Genomic DNA, 13,851 nt, shown 5'->3' on the forward strand with positions numbered 1-13,851 from the left:
TGTAATGCACATTTGAGGACTGATATAAACTGTTATTGCTTTGTCTATTTCTTATATTTGTAATTGTTAATTTGTTTTGGTGGTTTGTCCAAAGGATCAAATCAGAAGTTTTAGTAGTCTTTCAATAAAAATAATAACCAAGTCTCTCACTTTGTCACATTTTTACTGAAAGGAGAAATTGACTTTTTTGTTCGTATTTATTTTGTATTTATCTTAAATAGTTCCTAATTTGTAGATTACAACATTACATAAAGAGTTAATGTCCAATTAAAACCTGTGCCATCCTATTGAAATGAAGACAGGTAATTGTTACAAACAGACAGCAGTTATTTCCCCTTTGACATAAAGCCTTGCAGTAAGTCAATAGGCAGGGGAAAGACAATGGTGGAGTTCTTCTCAGTGGCAATGGTGGTCAGGGTTTGGAGGTATCGCAGCTGTAGAGCTGATGGAGACTCGGCTATCACTAAGGAGGCTTCCTTGAGGGCTCGGGAGGCATTCATCTCACCTTCTGCTGCAATAACCTGGGGTGAGAAGAGGGGAGGCAGGTTAATAAGAGTGAATATAATTTCTGTGGATCATCAAAAAGCCACCAGTACAGACATGCGTCTCAATCTTCTGGCAGCAGAGAAATGCGATCACAATAAATTTGGACAAGACTTTTTAAAACGTGTGTCTAAAAAGTTTTTTCCATTCTCTCCACTGCAGCTTTAAGGACCATTCTTTACTTACCAGGAATATGAACTATTGTGAGCATCACAAATGTACATTTAAATGCAATTCTGTCACATGGGATGGAAAAGGGCAATGGACTAAAGCAGGGCTTCTCAAATCCGGTCCTGGGGACCGACCCCCTGTGTGTTCTGGTTTTCATTCCAACTGAGCACCAATCACTTAACTAAACAGCTGAAAACAAGTAAAAATGTCTAATAAAGCAAATGGTCAGTTCAATTATAGTTAAGTAATTGAGAGCTCATTTGGAATGAAAACCAGCAGACACAGGGGGTCCCCAGGACCGAGTTTGAGAATCCCTGGACTAAAGATTATACTTACTTTTTCTGTTTGCTTTCCATTAATGACAGTAACTCTCATCACAACCTCCACTAAGGTTGGTTTGAAGGAAATGTGTTGCAATGTATTTGTGTTGCAATATATTTACACAGAAAATACATTCCTTTGATCCATATAACCATGAACATAATTTATGAAAAGATAGATAATGAAAAGTATACAGCTATGGCCAAAAGTTTTGCATCACCCTATATAATTAACACATTTTGCTTCATAAAGTCAAATGAAACCTGCTGAATACATACTACATTCCGCTTAGTAGTTTTCCATATACTTAACGAAAAACTGACAAAAATTGAAAAATGCCACATTTCAAAATCTAACATGAAATATACTACTGTCATTGCTTCCGGTAGACTTTTGTGATATAATTTTGTGGTTTCTTTGATTACACAATGTTAAATTAAAGATCTAAATTATGTTCATATAGTTTATTTTTTCAATTTTTATTATGTCTCAATCCTAAAATTGTGGGTGATGCAAAACCTTTAGCCATAGCTGTAAAGCTAGGGTTCCTTATATCTGCAACCCAAATGAAGAGAAAGCTGGGTTAATAATGTTACCTTGGCTCTAGACTCTCTGGTAGCTTCGGCCTCAGCTGCCATAGCTCTCTGCATCTGCAAAGGCAGTTTGACATCCTTGATCTCCACACGCTCCACTTTTATACCCCAATTGTCTGTGGCTTCATCAAGTGTTGCCTGAAAATATACAGGAAAAGTTATATTCGATATTAAACAGTCAAACAAATGGGTCCTACTGGCCTGTCAAGTCACAGCAGGTTTCATCTTTGAAACACACTGAAAGGCTACCGTGAATTAAAATTGTATTTCCATTGCATGAAATATAGAAATAATCAATACTGGCAACCACAACCACAAATACCCAGAATGTAGGTTATTTGAGCTGAAATGGCCCATTAGTAAGAAAGAAAGCATGTTCTGTATTGTTTAAAGTTAGCTACAAACATTCCAACAACTTTTCAGATTGGAGATGGTAAAGTTATAGTGGTTTCATTTTTATTATGTGTATTTTCTCCATCTATGGTATTATCGTTGATATTTTTTTACCTGCATGTTATGTGCAATCTCCTCTCTGTCAGATAAGATCTGAGACAGGTTCTTTGTTCCAAGGACGTTTCTCAGGGTAGTCTGAGCCAGTAAGCGTATGGCCTGGTCTGAATCTGATACATTTGCCACTGAGGCGATGGCAGAATGAACCCTGAAAAAAACCACTCCATCGACACAGACAGTCACTGAGTCTTTGGTCAGAATCTACAATATAATAAAAAGAAAAAAAACATGATCAATCAGTCGATCTATCAAGAGCTTACTGTTTAAGAATCAAATAAAAAAAATGTAAAGATAAAACATTGTAACATTAAGTGTGAAGTGAATACTAACTTCTTGAATGCATGCCAATAACATGACCCAATAATAATAGTTAAAATAAAATAGTGGCCTGTGATATATAGCAGTATTATGAGTATGAGTTTATGCGGTGGCCATTTCATGCATACGAAACTTTATAAATGAAAATAGTGGTTTTTTTTATTTATTTAATTGTAGCCAATGATTTTTACCCAGTTTTCTCCCCATTTTAGAATCGCCAATTGTGTTATTATTAATCCCGGTTCACCGCAGCAACCCCGTGGTGACTCGGGGAAAGTAGTGTTTAAAAAGCAGTGTTTAAATAATAAATTATTTTAACCTTTGTGAACAGGGCACACATGTTTCTTTGGGAGAGCTCTGTTTGGTGTTAGTTTTAAAGTCATGTAAAACATGAAGATTACACAAACAGGAGTGAAGTGAAGCTACCTCTTGAGGAGGAATATCAAATGAAATCGTTCTCATGTCCACTTTTACAAAAGTGTCAGTACATGGCAGGACAAAGAATACACCTGTGAAAAGAGGAAAGAAACATGAAAATGACTCGCGTGGAAGAATTCCTTTTTTAAAAGGGTAAACTTTACACGATTCATTTACAGTAGTGCTGCACCATTTACTATTCAAAGTGAAACAAGTGAAGAAATAGCAGCCTGGATTTGTGAGGACTGCTGATTTTCGAAGACTGTGGAGAAGAGCAATCCACACAAATACAAGCAGCTGTTTCTTCAGTTTCACTTTGAGTGGTAAATTAACCCAGTCAACAGAAATGACCCTCACCTGATTGTCAGCACCTGATTTCTGTGGAGCGTCCAATCTGAATAATTGAAAAATCGATTCGTGCAGCTCTACTTTACAGATCAACCAACTAATAAAATGTGAATTATCTACAGATACAAGACGGATATCAACTTTTTTAAACTTCACTTTTATGTAAACAAGTGGCTTGTCACAGGACATCAAAGTTAACCCACAACAAAGAAGACATTTGTTTTGACTGAGTTTTTATTCTGGACAGTCAGATTGGTCTGGAATCAGTCACAATTTCATTTTTCAGCCTGGTCTGAACACAGTTGTTGTTTAAATATTCTTAAACCCATTCAAAATCATGTAGCATAGTAATTGTGAATTCAGTAGTCATATGTGTTTTAGACAATTATGGGTTCAATAAAAATCCTATATTTTGTGCATATTCACAAATCAGGTACTTAATATATATAAAATATGATCTCTGTAGCCTAGCTTACTTTATGATAAAGCATCTTTATATAAAATTACATCTACAGAGTACAGAGGAGTCTTAACAATGTGGTTTACACATTCATCTTAGTACTAACCATTTTGTGGTTGACTGACTACCAGGTAAGCGTGTGTTCAGATACTGTTGGATTGCAACTGCATTGCAGGGCCCATTATATATTCAAATTCTTCTTTTGTGATGGAAAACACGTTAGGACTTGATAATAATACCTGGTACCTGGCAACAGTTCTTTTGACTGTATCCTGAGGCTGTGTGGTCCAGTGGTTAAAGAAAAGGCCTTATAACCAAGCGATTCCCGGTTCAAATCCCACCTCAGCCACTGACTCATTGTGTGACCCTAAGCAAGTCACTTAACCTCCTTGTGCGCCGTCTTTTGGGTGAGATGTAATTGTAAATGACTCTGCAGCTGATGCATGGTTCACACACCCTAGTCTCTGTAAGTCGCCTTGGATAAAGGCGTCTGCTAAATAAACTAATAATAATAATGCTGGCTTTGCACATTTCTGTTTTATTTTTTATCTAAATTAGTGACAAACTTAAAATGCTACTCCCTAACTTACCTGGCCATTTAACGTGCTACAAAGTTCAAGCAATTGCTTTCCTGAGTTCATCCCATTCTCTACCAGTATTTCTTGTACTGCTATATAAATTATAGCAGTGCACAGAGTGATTTATTTGAATGGTGTTTATGCTAATTTGGCAGAAGTAACCCCCTGTATTTACCCAGTAGTAGTTACCTTCAGAAATCAACTTTTACTTGCCTGGTCCCTTTGCTTTTCCTGAGGTAATACGTCCAAACCTGAATATGACAGCACGCTCATACTCCTTAATAATCTGAAATGAAAAAGTACAGTTATAATCAGCGTGCCTTATTAAACCTATCGGGACAAAAAACTGCAAATCAGCACATTTCCAACCAACTGAAAACAGAAATATTAAAAAAGCGAAATAGTTTTATCAACACCAATCGTATCACCAGGGCAGCTATAATGGTATATTGTTGATGGATGATTCTACAGCAATGGAACATTTTCATATTCTGATATGCTAATGTTCTTACAATGGTATTAATAAATACAAACTGGTGCGGCACTGCAGTACAGGAATGGAAATAAGACTCCCACTGTTATGTTCGAGGCTACAGGGGTGACGTAATGAGGGAACTGGGGAAAAATCAGATGACGATTTCTGGAACACAGGGTCAGACAGTCTTAAATAAAGCTGCGTGTTAATGAGTGTTTGTTCTGACACATAATAAACAACAACGTTTATAAGTACAAGAGTCTTGCGTCCTACCTGACACAACACCGACAACTCTAACAACTAACCACACATAGTTTTATAAAATAACAGGGGCTCCCAATTGCCTTCAATACCTCAGTTAACTGGGTGTCAATAATATCATGAGTTATTCTGAAGTACATTCATAATATAAGCAGAAGTTTCATCAAATTCAGACCAGCTGCTCTAAAAATATAGAAATATTGAACTAATATTTTCATTTTTAGTGTAATAACATTTGAAATCCTCACATGTTTTCTAAAGGAATCTAAAGAATTTCAGCGGTATCATTTAGACTGATATCTTTAATTATGACATACCTTAATGCACATCCATATCGAAAGGGGGAAGGTTATTATTACCAACATGTACGAGATGATAACCAGGATCCAGCCACAACATCCCAGTCCATTTTGAATTTCTCCTCAAAATAAAAAAGAAAACGGATTAAACACAAGGCCACAAAAATGCTATTGGGTTTGTAGTTTTTAGATTATTTGATGTGTTTTGTGATAGTTTACAAGCATTTTGATCCCAAATGGAAGTACAGCTATGATACACTTTAAACAGGGTGGTTCATGAGCATCGTGAAAACTGAAGGCTACCTGGAGGATGATATGCAAAGGAAAAATGTCCATGACAGAGACGCTCTGTGACACCATGTGTCCAGCAAGAATTGAAAACAATGCAAAATACAGGCCTGTCTGTTTAGAGGGAGAGTAATGCCCTATTTAGCAACAAGTGTGAGGTTACTGTTGGCATACCACTGCTTTCAATGCAGTGAAAGACAAATGCAGTATGCTTGCGATATGCTTTTTATTTCGAGATGTGAAAGTTCCTCTAGAATGTACAGTATCGAAATTGTGTTGAAACAGAAAAAAACAGGGTTATAAAGGAACAATATAAGAAGTAATGTTTGGGCATTTTCAATGTAGAATAAAGTTCTGGTGTTCAGGTGATAAATTATACAACTGTTCAGTTAGATTAGTTACAGTAGTAGCTTAGATAAAAAGGGGAGAAACAAGGAAACAAGGAGTATTTATAGTCTTTATTGATTGTTGGAAAAAAGGGACCCAGTTACTAACTAAAACGAATTGGGCAACTTTGTATTTATTTATTTATTTATTTATTTATTTATTTATAGCTTGTGTCTGTGTGTGCACACATATGTGGTTTTTGTTGATTGTTTTTTACAATTTATTTTATTTGTATTATACTGTTTTGAATAATGAATTAAACAGAAGATTGCTGTCTACTAAAAATCTGATGAATATTTCAGAGTATGCATTGTTGAATACTGCTGTTTACTCTGTAAAACCTAATTATAAAGATTGGTTAGTATCTGACCTTAACCACAAATGTGGAGAGTTTGAAACAAACACATGGTAGGGAGGAGGAGAAGGAAATGGAAGAGACTGAAATTAGGAAAGTGATTGACATGAAAGCATGAAATCAAAAGAATAATTAAGGTGGTTGATAAACAGATGACTCTACTGCAAAGAATTCTAAATCTTGATTTGTATAACTATTCTTTGGTGTACATGTGCACGAGTGACTGTTCACAGGACAGGAGGAGGGAAGATGGTGGAAAACTAAAAACGCAAGACAGAGAGCAAATGCATGACAGGGTTTAAATAGGGGTTTAGCAGATAGTATTGGCAGAACGAAATGGGGGGGAGGAGCCCTTGCTCCTGTAGTAATGGCAGGACGGAATGGTGACCAAACAATAACTCCAGGCAATACTCAACAATGTGTAATGCACTGGAAGTAAATAAACGGGTTACAATCCCAAATAATAAAAACACGTATCTTTCCCACAATGTACAAAACACGGTCACCAGTCCTGGGTGCGTGCTCTAGTGCTCGTGGTGGGTGATACAAGTTTATTCATGAGAAAAGTGAAGTGCTGTTCCAGGTTTTGTGCTGGCCCTTGGCGACAGCTCCGTAATGTGTTAGCCGTCTAATAATTACAAACAAACAATTATTGACAAACAAAACAAAACACTCACAGTCCTTTTATCACTGGGTCTCTCACAGGTCCTTACAGTTTAAAGAATTAAACCAAATGAAGGAACAGATTGCGATTCTCTGTCCCCTTTTATGCCGTCACACATGAGCCCTTGGTAAACGAGTTCAACCGCCTCTTCAATCTGCGGCTGCCATGTCATTTCCCTTCCGGATCAATGCATTCTTGCAACGGAGTCTCACCTTCATCCAGACTGGCTGACTTCCCAACCCTGATAAAGAACTGTCAGACCAGCCCGTCCAAAGAACTCTGTTCTTGCTGCTTAGCGCCCTCATAGGTCGGGAGGAAGATTTACAACCAAGAATCATTGTCTTTCTGTCACACTGACCCATACATTTTTCTAGTTACACTGTTTGCCTATTAAACTTATGTATATTAAAATGCACATTGTTACTGTACCTGTCCCATACATAGTAGGGATACTAGAATCAATGTGTTTAAATATGTTGCAGACATGGAAATGGAAATACAGTATATCCCTTCTGCTACAGCGCTGCTAGAAATCGTTCATATATGAATGATGTAATAGTGACATTAGACACACATTTTAAGCCTTTTTAAACAATCATTGGTTGCTTACCAAATAAGTGACATCTCCAAAGGCTTCAACAACCAATCAGGAATGGTTTTATTTATTTTCAAAACAAAAGTAAAGTTAGATGACAGAAAGCTAGACGAGTGAGTTTCAGTTGTTTGTTATCTGTCGGGAGATTCGGCAATCACAAGCACAAAGCTTACCAGAAATCATACTACATCGTCCAAAATGTTCATAAACCCCCAAAAAATTAAAATATGAACTGATATGAATTCATAGGATAAGCTTCAGGGATGACTCTCCAAGACCCAAGCCAATAGAGACACCTTTTATAATGCAGCGCAGCATTTCAGTATCTAAGGTTATAATTACTGTATACCATGACTTCAAAGCGCAGGTATTACCAGAGAGCATATTAAATTGCTTTACATAACTGTGGCAAAGTGGTTTGCAGTGCTCAGGTGTAGAGGTGATGCTGTGATCAGTAATAACAATCCAACAACAGTTCAATGGTGAAAAATGAAATAATAATAACAACACACACTTTAAAACACCTACACAATCACCAGTCCAACAGTGAGTGCTCCAGGTGCAAGTGGTGTTATGAATACACAAAACAGTGATACCAGTGGTGCGGTGCAGTCCGGGTTTGATGCTGGCTTAACAGCGACAGCTCACGGATATTTAGCTGTCTACAATGACAAATAACAACAGCTAAATAGACAGACAAGACAACACTAAACACTCATGTTTTTTTTTTTTATTCCTCCCGGTTGTTTTGTAACCATAACAGAGGAACAGATTGCTTGGCCACATCCTCTGATATACCCTCAGTCACACCTCCTTCGGTAGCGAGTGCAATCATGTATCCTCCAACCGCATCCCCTACCGCATTAAGGCGATGACTTCTAGTATTGTGACTCCGCCCCCTCTCTGGATGGCCGACTTCCGACTGACCCTAGAGTTAACTGCCAAACCATCCAGTTCCTGTTATACAGTGCCCTCACAGGTCAGGAGGGAGATTGTTTGCTGGAATTCATTTGCTCTCTTTCACAATAACCAAGAATGCTTTCTGACCTGAAATATATATATATATATATATATATATATATATATATATATATATATATATATATATATATATATATATATATATATATATATATATATACATATTTTTCAGAAGATGTTGAAGAGTTGACAGATCTGTCTAATGATGAACTTCTTCACACTGATTCTAGTAAAGAATATGAAGTAAATGAGCCTGGGCACCCGTCAAACAATTTGGTGTATCATACACTTGGTGATGTCCCTTTAAAGTTATATTGAGTCAACTCTGTTTCTTAATTAAATTGGAAAATCGCTGATTGTGAAACAAGATCAGTTTAGTTTTTTCTCCCATAACTTGATTGAGACTATGATTCTGTTTCATTGATAATGTAAAAAAAAGCAGCTCCTTATTTTTAATCCAAACCAAGCACAACAAGCGAGTTCAGTTAAATTGCTACATACACTTTATTTATAAAATTCTTCCTCATCCTAGTTCCTGTTTTTAGGTAGGTGATCACTAAATTACACTTTTCACTAAATGACATTTCTAGAGATAAATTAATTTTTGAGTACATTTTAAAACTTATTTTTTTACATTCAAACTAAGTAATCATAGAGTATATTTTATCAAAGAGTGAAAAGGTTATTCTCTTAATAACTTTCCTACCCTCAGCTGTTTAGAAATGTAGAATATGGTAGACTTTTGCTGGCTATTTGTCCTGATACAACAAGCTATGTTAGTCAGACCTCAAAAGGTAGAATTTTCACAGTATGCTAAGGGATATAGGACAATGTATAGATAATTACCACTTTTAATAGCCTAGAATTCATAGAATTTAAGCAATTTAAAAACTGCACAAAAACAGATTGTCCAGTTGAAAACCATGAGGGCAACCTTCCTATCAACAACGCAGCAGTCCAAACATATTCTCTGACACACCCAAAAACGACCTCAACATTTTTCTTTACTTCTTCCTAGTTCTGTTTTTTTGTATTCACTTTGAAAATATGCTGCATTCATTTTTTATACTTTATTAGTTATCCAAATGAAAAATGTACTTTTAAAATAATAATAAAAAGGAGAACAACTATTATGATGACTTTCTATATTACTATTTATTTTTTAGCAGACACCCTTATCCAGAGTGACTTACAATTGTTACAAGATACCACATTATTTTTTTAATTAATTTTTTACATATAATTATCCATTTATACAATTGGGTTTTTATTAGAGCAATCAAGGGAAAGTACCTTGCTCAAGGATACAGCAGCAGTGTCCCCTATCTGGTATTGAACCCACAACCCTCCGGTCAAGAGGCCAGAGCCCTAACCACTACTCCACACTGCTGCCCTTATAGAAAGGTAACAAATAGAACAGAAGTTGGATCTCATTTCACCTCATTGCTCTGATCATTATACATGCCAATTATGTCTTACATGTTTTCAAGCCATTTAAATCAAATTGTTTTAGTTTTTTTTTTAATATATAAGCTTATGTTTAAACACACACAATTCAATATAGCATTGAAATTGACCTACCACCTAAATGCTGCTGGCTGTGGTTAATTCTTTTGTCTTGTGATTCCATTTCCATGTAGTTTCTAAATGAGTCTCAGAAGCAATCACTTGAGGGTAAAATGTGGAAGTACTGAATTATGAATTATAGGTGGGCAGGACTCATTTTTATAAGCCAGCCAGGTAGATGTTTAACAGGTTACACAATAGGATGGAGCTTTCCACCCCAGGTACATCACATGGATCTCTTTCTATGGGGGTGGCCATGATAACTGAAGAATATTGATTGCACAGCCTCACTTTTTCCGTGATACCAGTATCACATGAACAAGTGGACAATCATTGGCATGTAAACATGATTTGAAATTGAGCCATCTATTTAACCCTTTGACTCCATTTTTTTCTTTTATATATAAAAAAATATATATTAATTTAGACAAATACATAAATATTAAAGCATATATTTGCTGGAGTCACATAATACAGTACTTTAGAACAGGGGTGTCAAACTCAGTTTTACCAAGGGGCATATCTTAATTTAACGTTGGATTCGCGGGCCACAAAATCCACACCTTTTACATATACACATGCATTTTAATAGGTGGTATAGAAAATGCATGTTTATCACAGTTTTTAATACATACACATGTATTTTATGTATTACTGTGACAGAGATCGAATGGTTCTTGGTGTTAGATCTCACTCCCGACCTGTGAGGGCGCTGTGTAAAAGGAACAGAGTACCCTTAACTAAATGGCATGACAATTTATTCCTTGGGTTAGGTGGAAGTCGGTCATCTAGAAAAGGGGCGGAGCTTCGGTACCCAAACTCAATGACCTGGATGGGAAACGGCGTGCCATCCGCGGATTGGAGGAGCGGATGAGCTTGCTAACTTGGGGTCATGAGGGAGGGTATATAAGGGGTCGTAGTGTCAGTGATCTGTTCCTTTGTAAATGGTTAGAAACAACCTAGAAGGAGTCCCTGTGTTTCATACGAGAGTGTTGTGTTTTCTTAGTTTGTCTAGTAACCTGTTTGTTTTTGTGTGTTTGTCTAAAGACTACTAACATCCATCCGGAGCTGTAGCCGCAGGCCAGCAACAAACCTGGACACCAGCACTGCCCTGTTTCACCACAAGCACTAGTTTCACGCACTAAATAAACCTGTGTTTGTGTTCTGTGTTATGTGTCTGTGTAAAAGAAACTGGACTTTTGCTTTCGGGTCAAACCCACGGATTATAAACGGAGTGATACACGCTGCTGTATCACTTCCATAATTTATTATTTACAGGTGTTTGCCATAAGGCTCTGGACATTGTTAATTACTCAATAAACACCCTTGCACCTGGAAACCATTGGCTGGCTGTTTTGTATCCACTCTGCACTGCACACACCTGTATTCACTAACCACTTTGCCACAATAACTTATTAATTTAAAACACTTGTTATCTTAACAGATAAAAATAGATGAAAATAGCTGTTCACATAAGTACGTACTGCCAAACATTGACATGTCGCGTGCAGCCTGAATGCGGAACTGTGGGAATGTGGCTGGAAGGAACGGGTAAAACTGCTCAGCCGAGACAGAATCAAACCTAGCCTTGATTGCGCTATTGTACTGCAATTCAATAAGTTCCATCTGAATGTCTTCTGGTGCAGTTTCCACATCTACGCCAAATGGATTTGAAAAAAGCTGGAACTGGAACTGCTGCTTGCAAAAATCTGAAAAACGGCGCTCAAATTCCACATGCAACAAGTTTAGTTTTGCAGCAAACCCACTACGAGGAAAAGTAAAATCCACCATAGAATCACATACAGCTTGGCACATTGGGAAATGGGAAAGGTTTCCTTGCTGCATGTGTTTTTCCCACAGACTTTAGCTCAAAGGCCTTAATGCCATCATACATTTCAGTTATGACTTGTTTACAGCCCTGCAGTTTCACATTTAAATTGTTGAGCTGTTCGGTTATATCGCAGAGAAATCTCAAATCACACAACCACTTTGCATCTGAAGACTCTCTAATTTCTTTCCCTTTATTGTGCGTGAAAATTTCTATCTCTTGGTGCAATTCAATGAACCTTGTAAGTACTGCACCGCGGCTCAGCCAGCGAACTTCGGTGTGGCAAGGCAAATATTGAGCACAGAGCTCGTCAAGCAACTTTTGGAATTGCCGGTGATTCAAACCTTTCGCCTTAATGAAATTTACTGCTTTCACAACCGTGACCATTATGTGATCCATTTTCAGCACCTTCCCACGCAGCGCTTCCTGGTGTAGAATACAGTGGTTTGCTGTAAGTGTCGATGGACAAATCACCTGTAGTTTTTTCTGCACCAAAGCAACACCATTTACTAAAGTGAATGTGTTGTTCAGTGCTCAGTTCTCAATCACTGCAGCCCAGAGAGATGCGACTCTGTCCGTTTAAAATTATTATTTTTCAGAGCTATACCAATAAACATATATTTGACATCAATAATATTATTTATCAGTTTCAGAATTCTCCTACAACCAAGATATTTATTAAGCAAGAAATGGGTTTAACAGGCCACTATACACGTTAATTGTTAAAATTTTGGAGTCTCTCTGCTCTTGGGAATCAACTTGTTGGGTTCTTTTTAAATAAGTCAGCCAGGTAGATGCTCAACAGGAAAACTGATCATTGTGATAAAACCATTATTTGCATTTTGATGAGCAGACAATTATCTGTTCAGGGATACCAAGATATAAAGCATGCAACTGATAACACATATCCTATACCCAAGCACCACAAAGCAGCAAAGCTATCCCAAAACTGGAGACACCATAGCTGGTTTCACAGACCCCAATTAGCACTAATCGTGGACAATCTAATGTTATTTCAGGTAAAGTAGTCCAAGATTTGTTCTAATTGGGGTTTGTGAAACCAGTCGCATATGTTGTTTAAGGGAAATTAATCCCTAAAAATGGTACTAAAGTATTATATGGGACTTTCCCATTAAAAATAGATGTTATATACATTCTTTAGAAGTTGGTTTGCAAAACTATACCTTTGAATTTACTGTATGTGTGTGCTGATGCGCCAGGGAGGCAAAATAAGCTGATCCCTGGAGCCAGCATTACACTTCAGCCATTAACACCAGACAGAAGGATATCTACATCATCATATGGAAGGAAACGTAAATGGATGGAGACGCATATGGATCACATTAGTTTACTGTAAAGCTACGTCTTAGTTGGTGCTTATCTTGGCGAGAGCCGAGTTCAAATCAGCATGAAGTTTTAACATCTACTCTCGTGTAATGGAAATCATAACCATTTCCAATGTCAAGTGTATATTTAAAAATATACACAACAATACACAAATATATTGTTCATAATGTTTGTGATGACGTAAGTTTATTAAGCTGTGCTGTAAAGTACTGTAAAGTTAATATTGTAATTTTACAGCACCTTATCGGTGATATTGCCAAATACAAAGCATATGAATCATTTTTTCCCTATGTGCATACCAACTTGTCATACATTTTTTTGGTGTCGACATCACATGGTCATGATATATTGCAACTGAACCTCTCATTAATTGTGCTTGACATTTTGTTACACATACACAAAGTAACCATGGCTAGTTATAGAGTTACTGATAACTGAATTACACAATCAAGCCAGCCCCCCCCCCCCCCTTATTACTAACATATTTGTATTACATGATTTAGTGTAAAATAATAAAATACCAATTTCATATGGTCCGTCTCAAAT

At 36.9% G+C, this 13,851-nt stretch overlaps 1 protein-coding gene and 1 long non-coding RNA gene across 2 annotated transcripts; both read right to left on the reverse strand.

Moving 5' to 3' along the window:
• LOC117972747 (stomatin-like) lies at positions 1–2,952 on the reverse strand. Its single transcript, XM_034922764.2, has 4 exons — positions 2,883–2,952; positions 2,136–2,339; positions 1,632–1,766; positions 1–521 (listed from the first exon to the last, which is right to left on the reverse strand). The coding sequence occupies exons 1-4, from the start codon at positions 2,916–2,918 to the stop codon at positions 327–329; spliced, it is 570 nt and encodes a 189-aa protein (XP_034778655.2). The 5' UTR covers positions 2,919–2,952; the 3' UTR covers positions 1–326.
• Positions 2,953–4,475: 1,523 nt separating this feature from the next.
• LOC117972653 (uncharacterized) lies at positions 4,476–10,224 on the reverse strand. The gene is made up of 3 exons (XR_004663650.2): positions 10,146–10,224; positions 5,313–5,413; positions 4,476–4,545 (listed from the first exon to the last, which is right to left on the reverse strand). It is a non-coding gene; the product is annotated as an uncharacterized LOC117972653 (long non-coding RNA).
• Positions 10,225–13,851: the final 3,627 nt, after the last annotated feature.

The sequence above is a fragment of the Acipenser ruthenus genome, chromosome 8 (assembly GCF_902713425.1).
Source record: "Acipenser ruthenus chromosome 8, fAciRut3.2 maternal haplotype, whole genome shotgun sequence".
Lineage (NCBI taxonomy): Eukaryota > Metazoa > Chordata > Actinopteri > Acipenseriformes > Acipenseridae > Acipenser > Acipenser ruthenus.

Coding starts and splice junctions, on each gene's coding strand:
- LOC117972747 (XM_034922764.2), bottom strand. CDS start 2,918: ATGAGAACGATTTCATTTGATATTCCTCCTCAAGAG. Junction 2,340..2,882: donor TTGATATTCCTCCTCAAGAG/GTAGCTTCACTT, acceptor ATTATATTGTAG/ATTCTGACCAAAGACTCAGT. Junction 1,767..2,135: donor AGATTGCACATAACATGCAG/GTAAAAAAATAT, acceptor GTATATTTTCAG/GCAACACTTGATGAAGCCAC.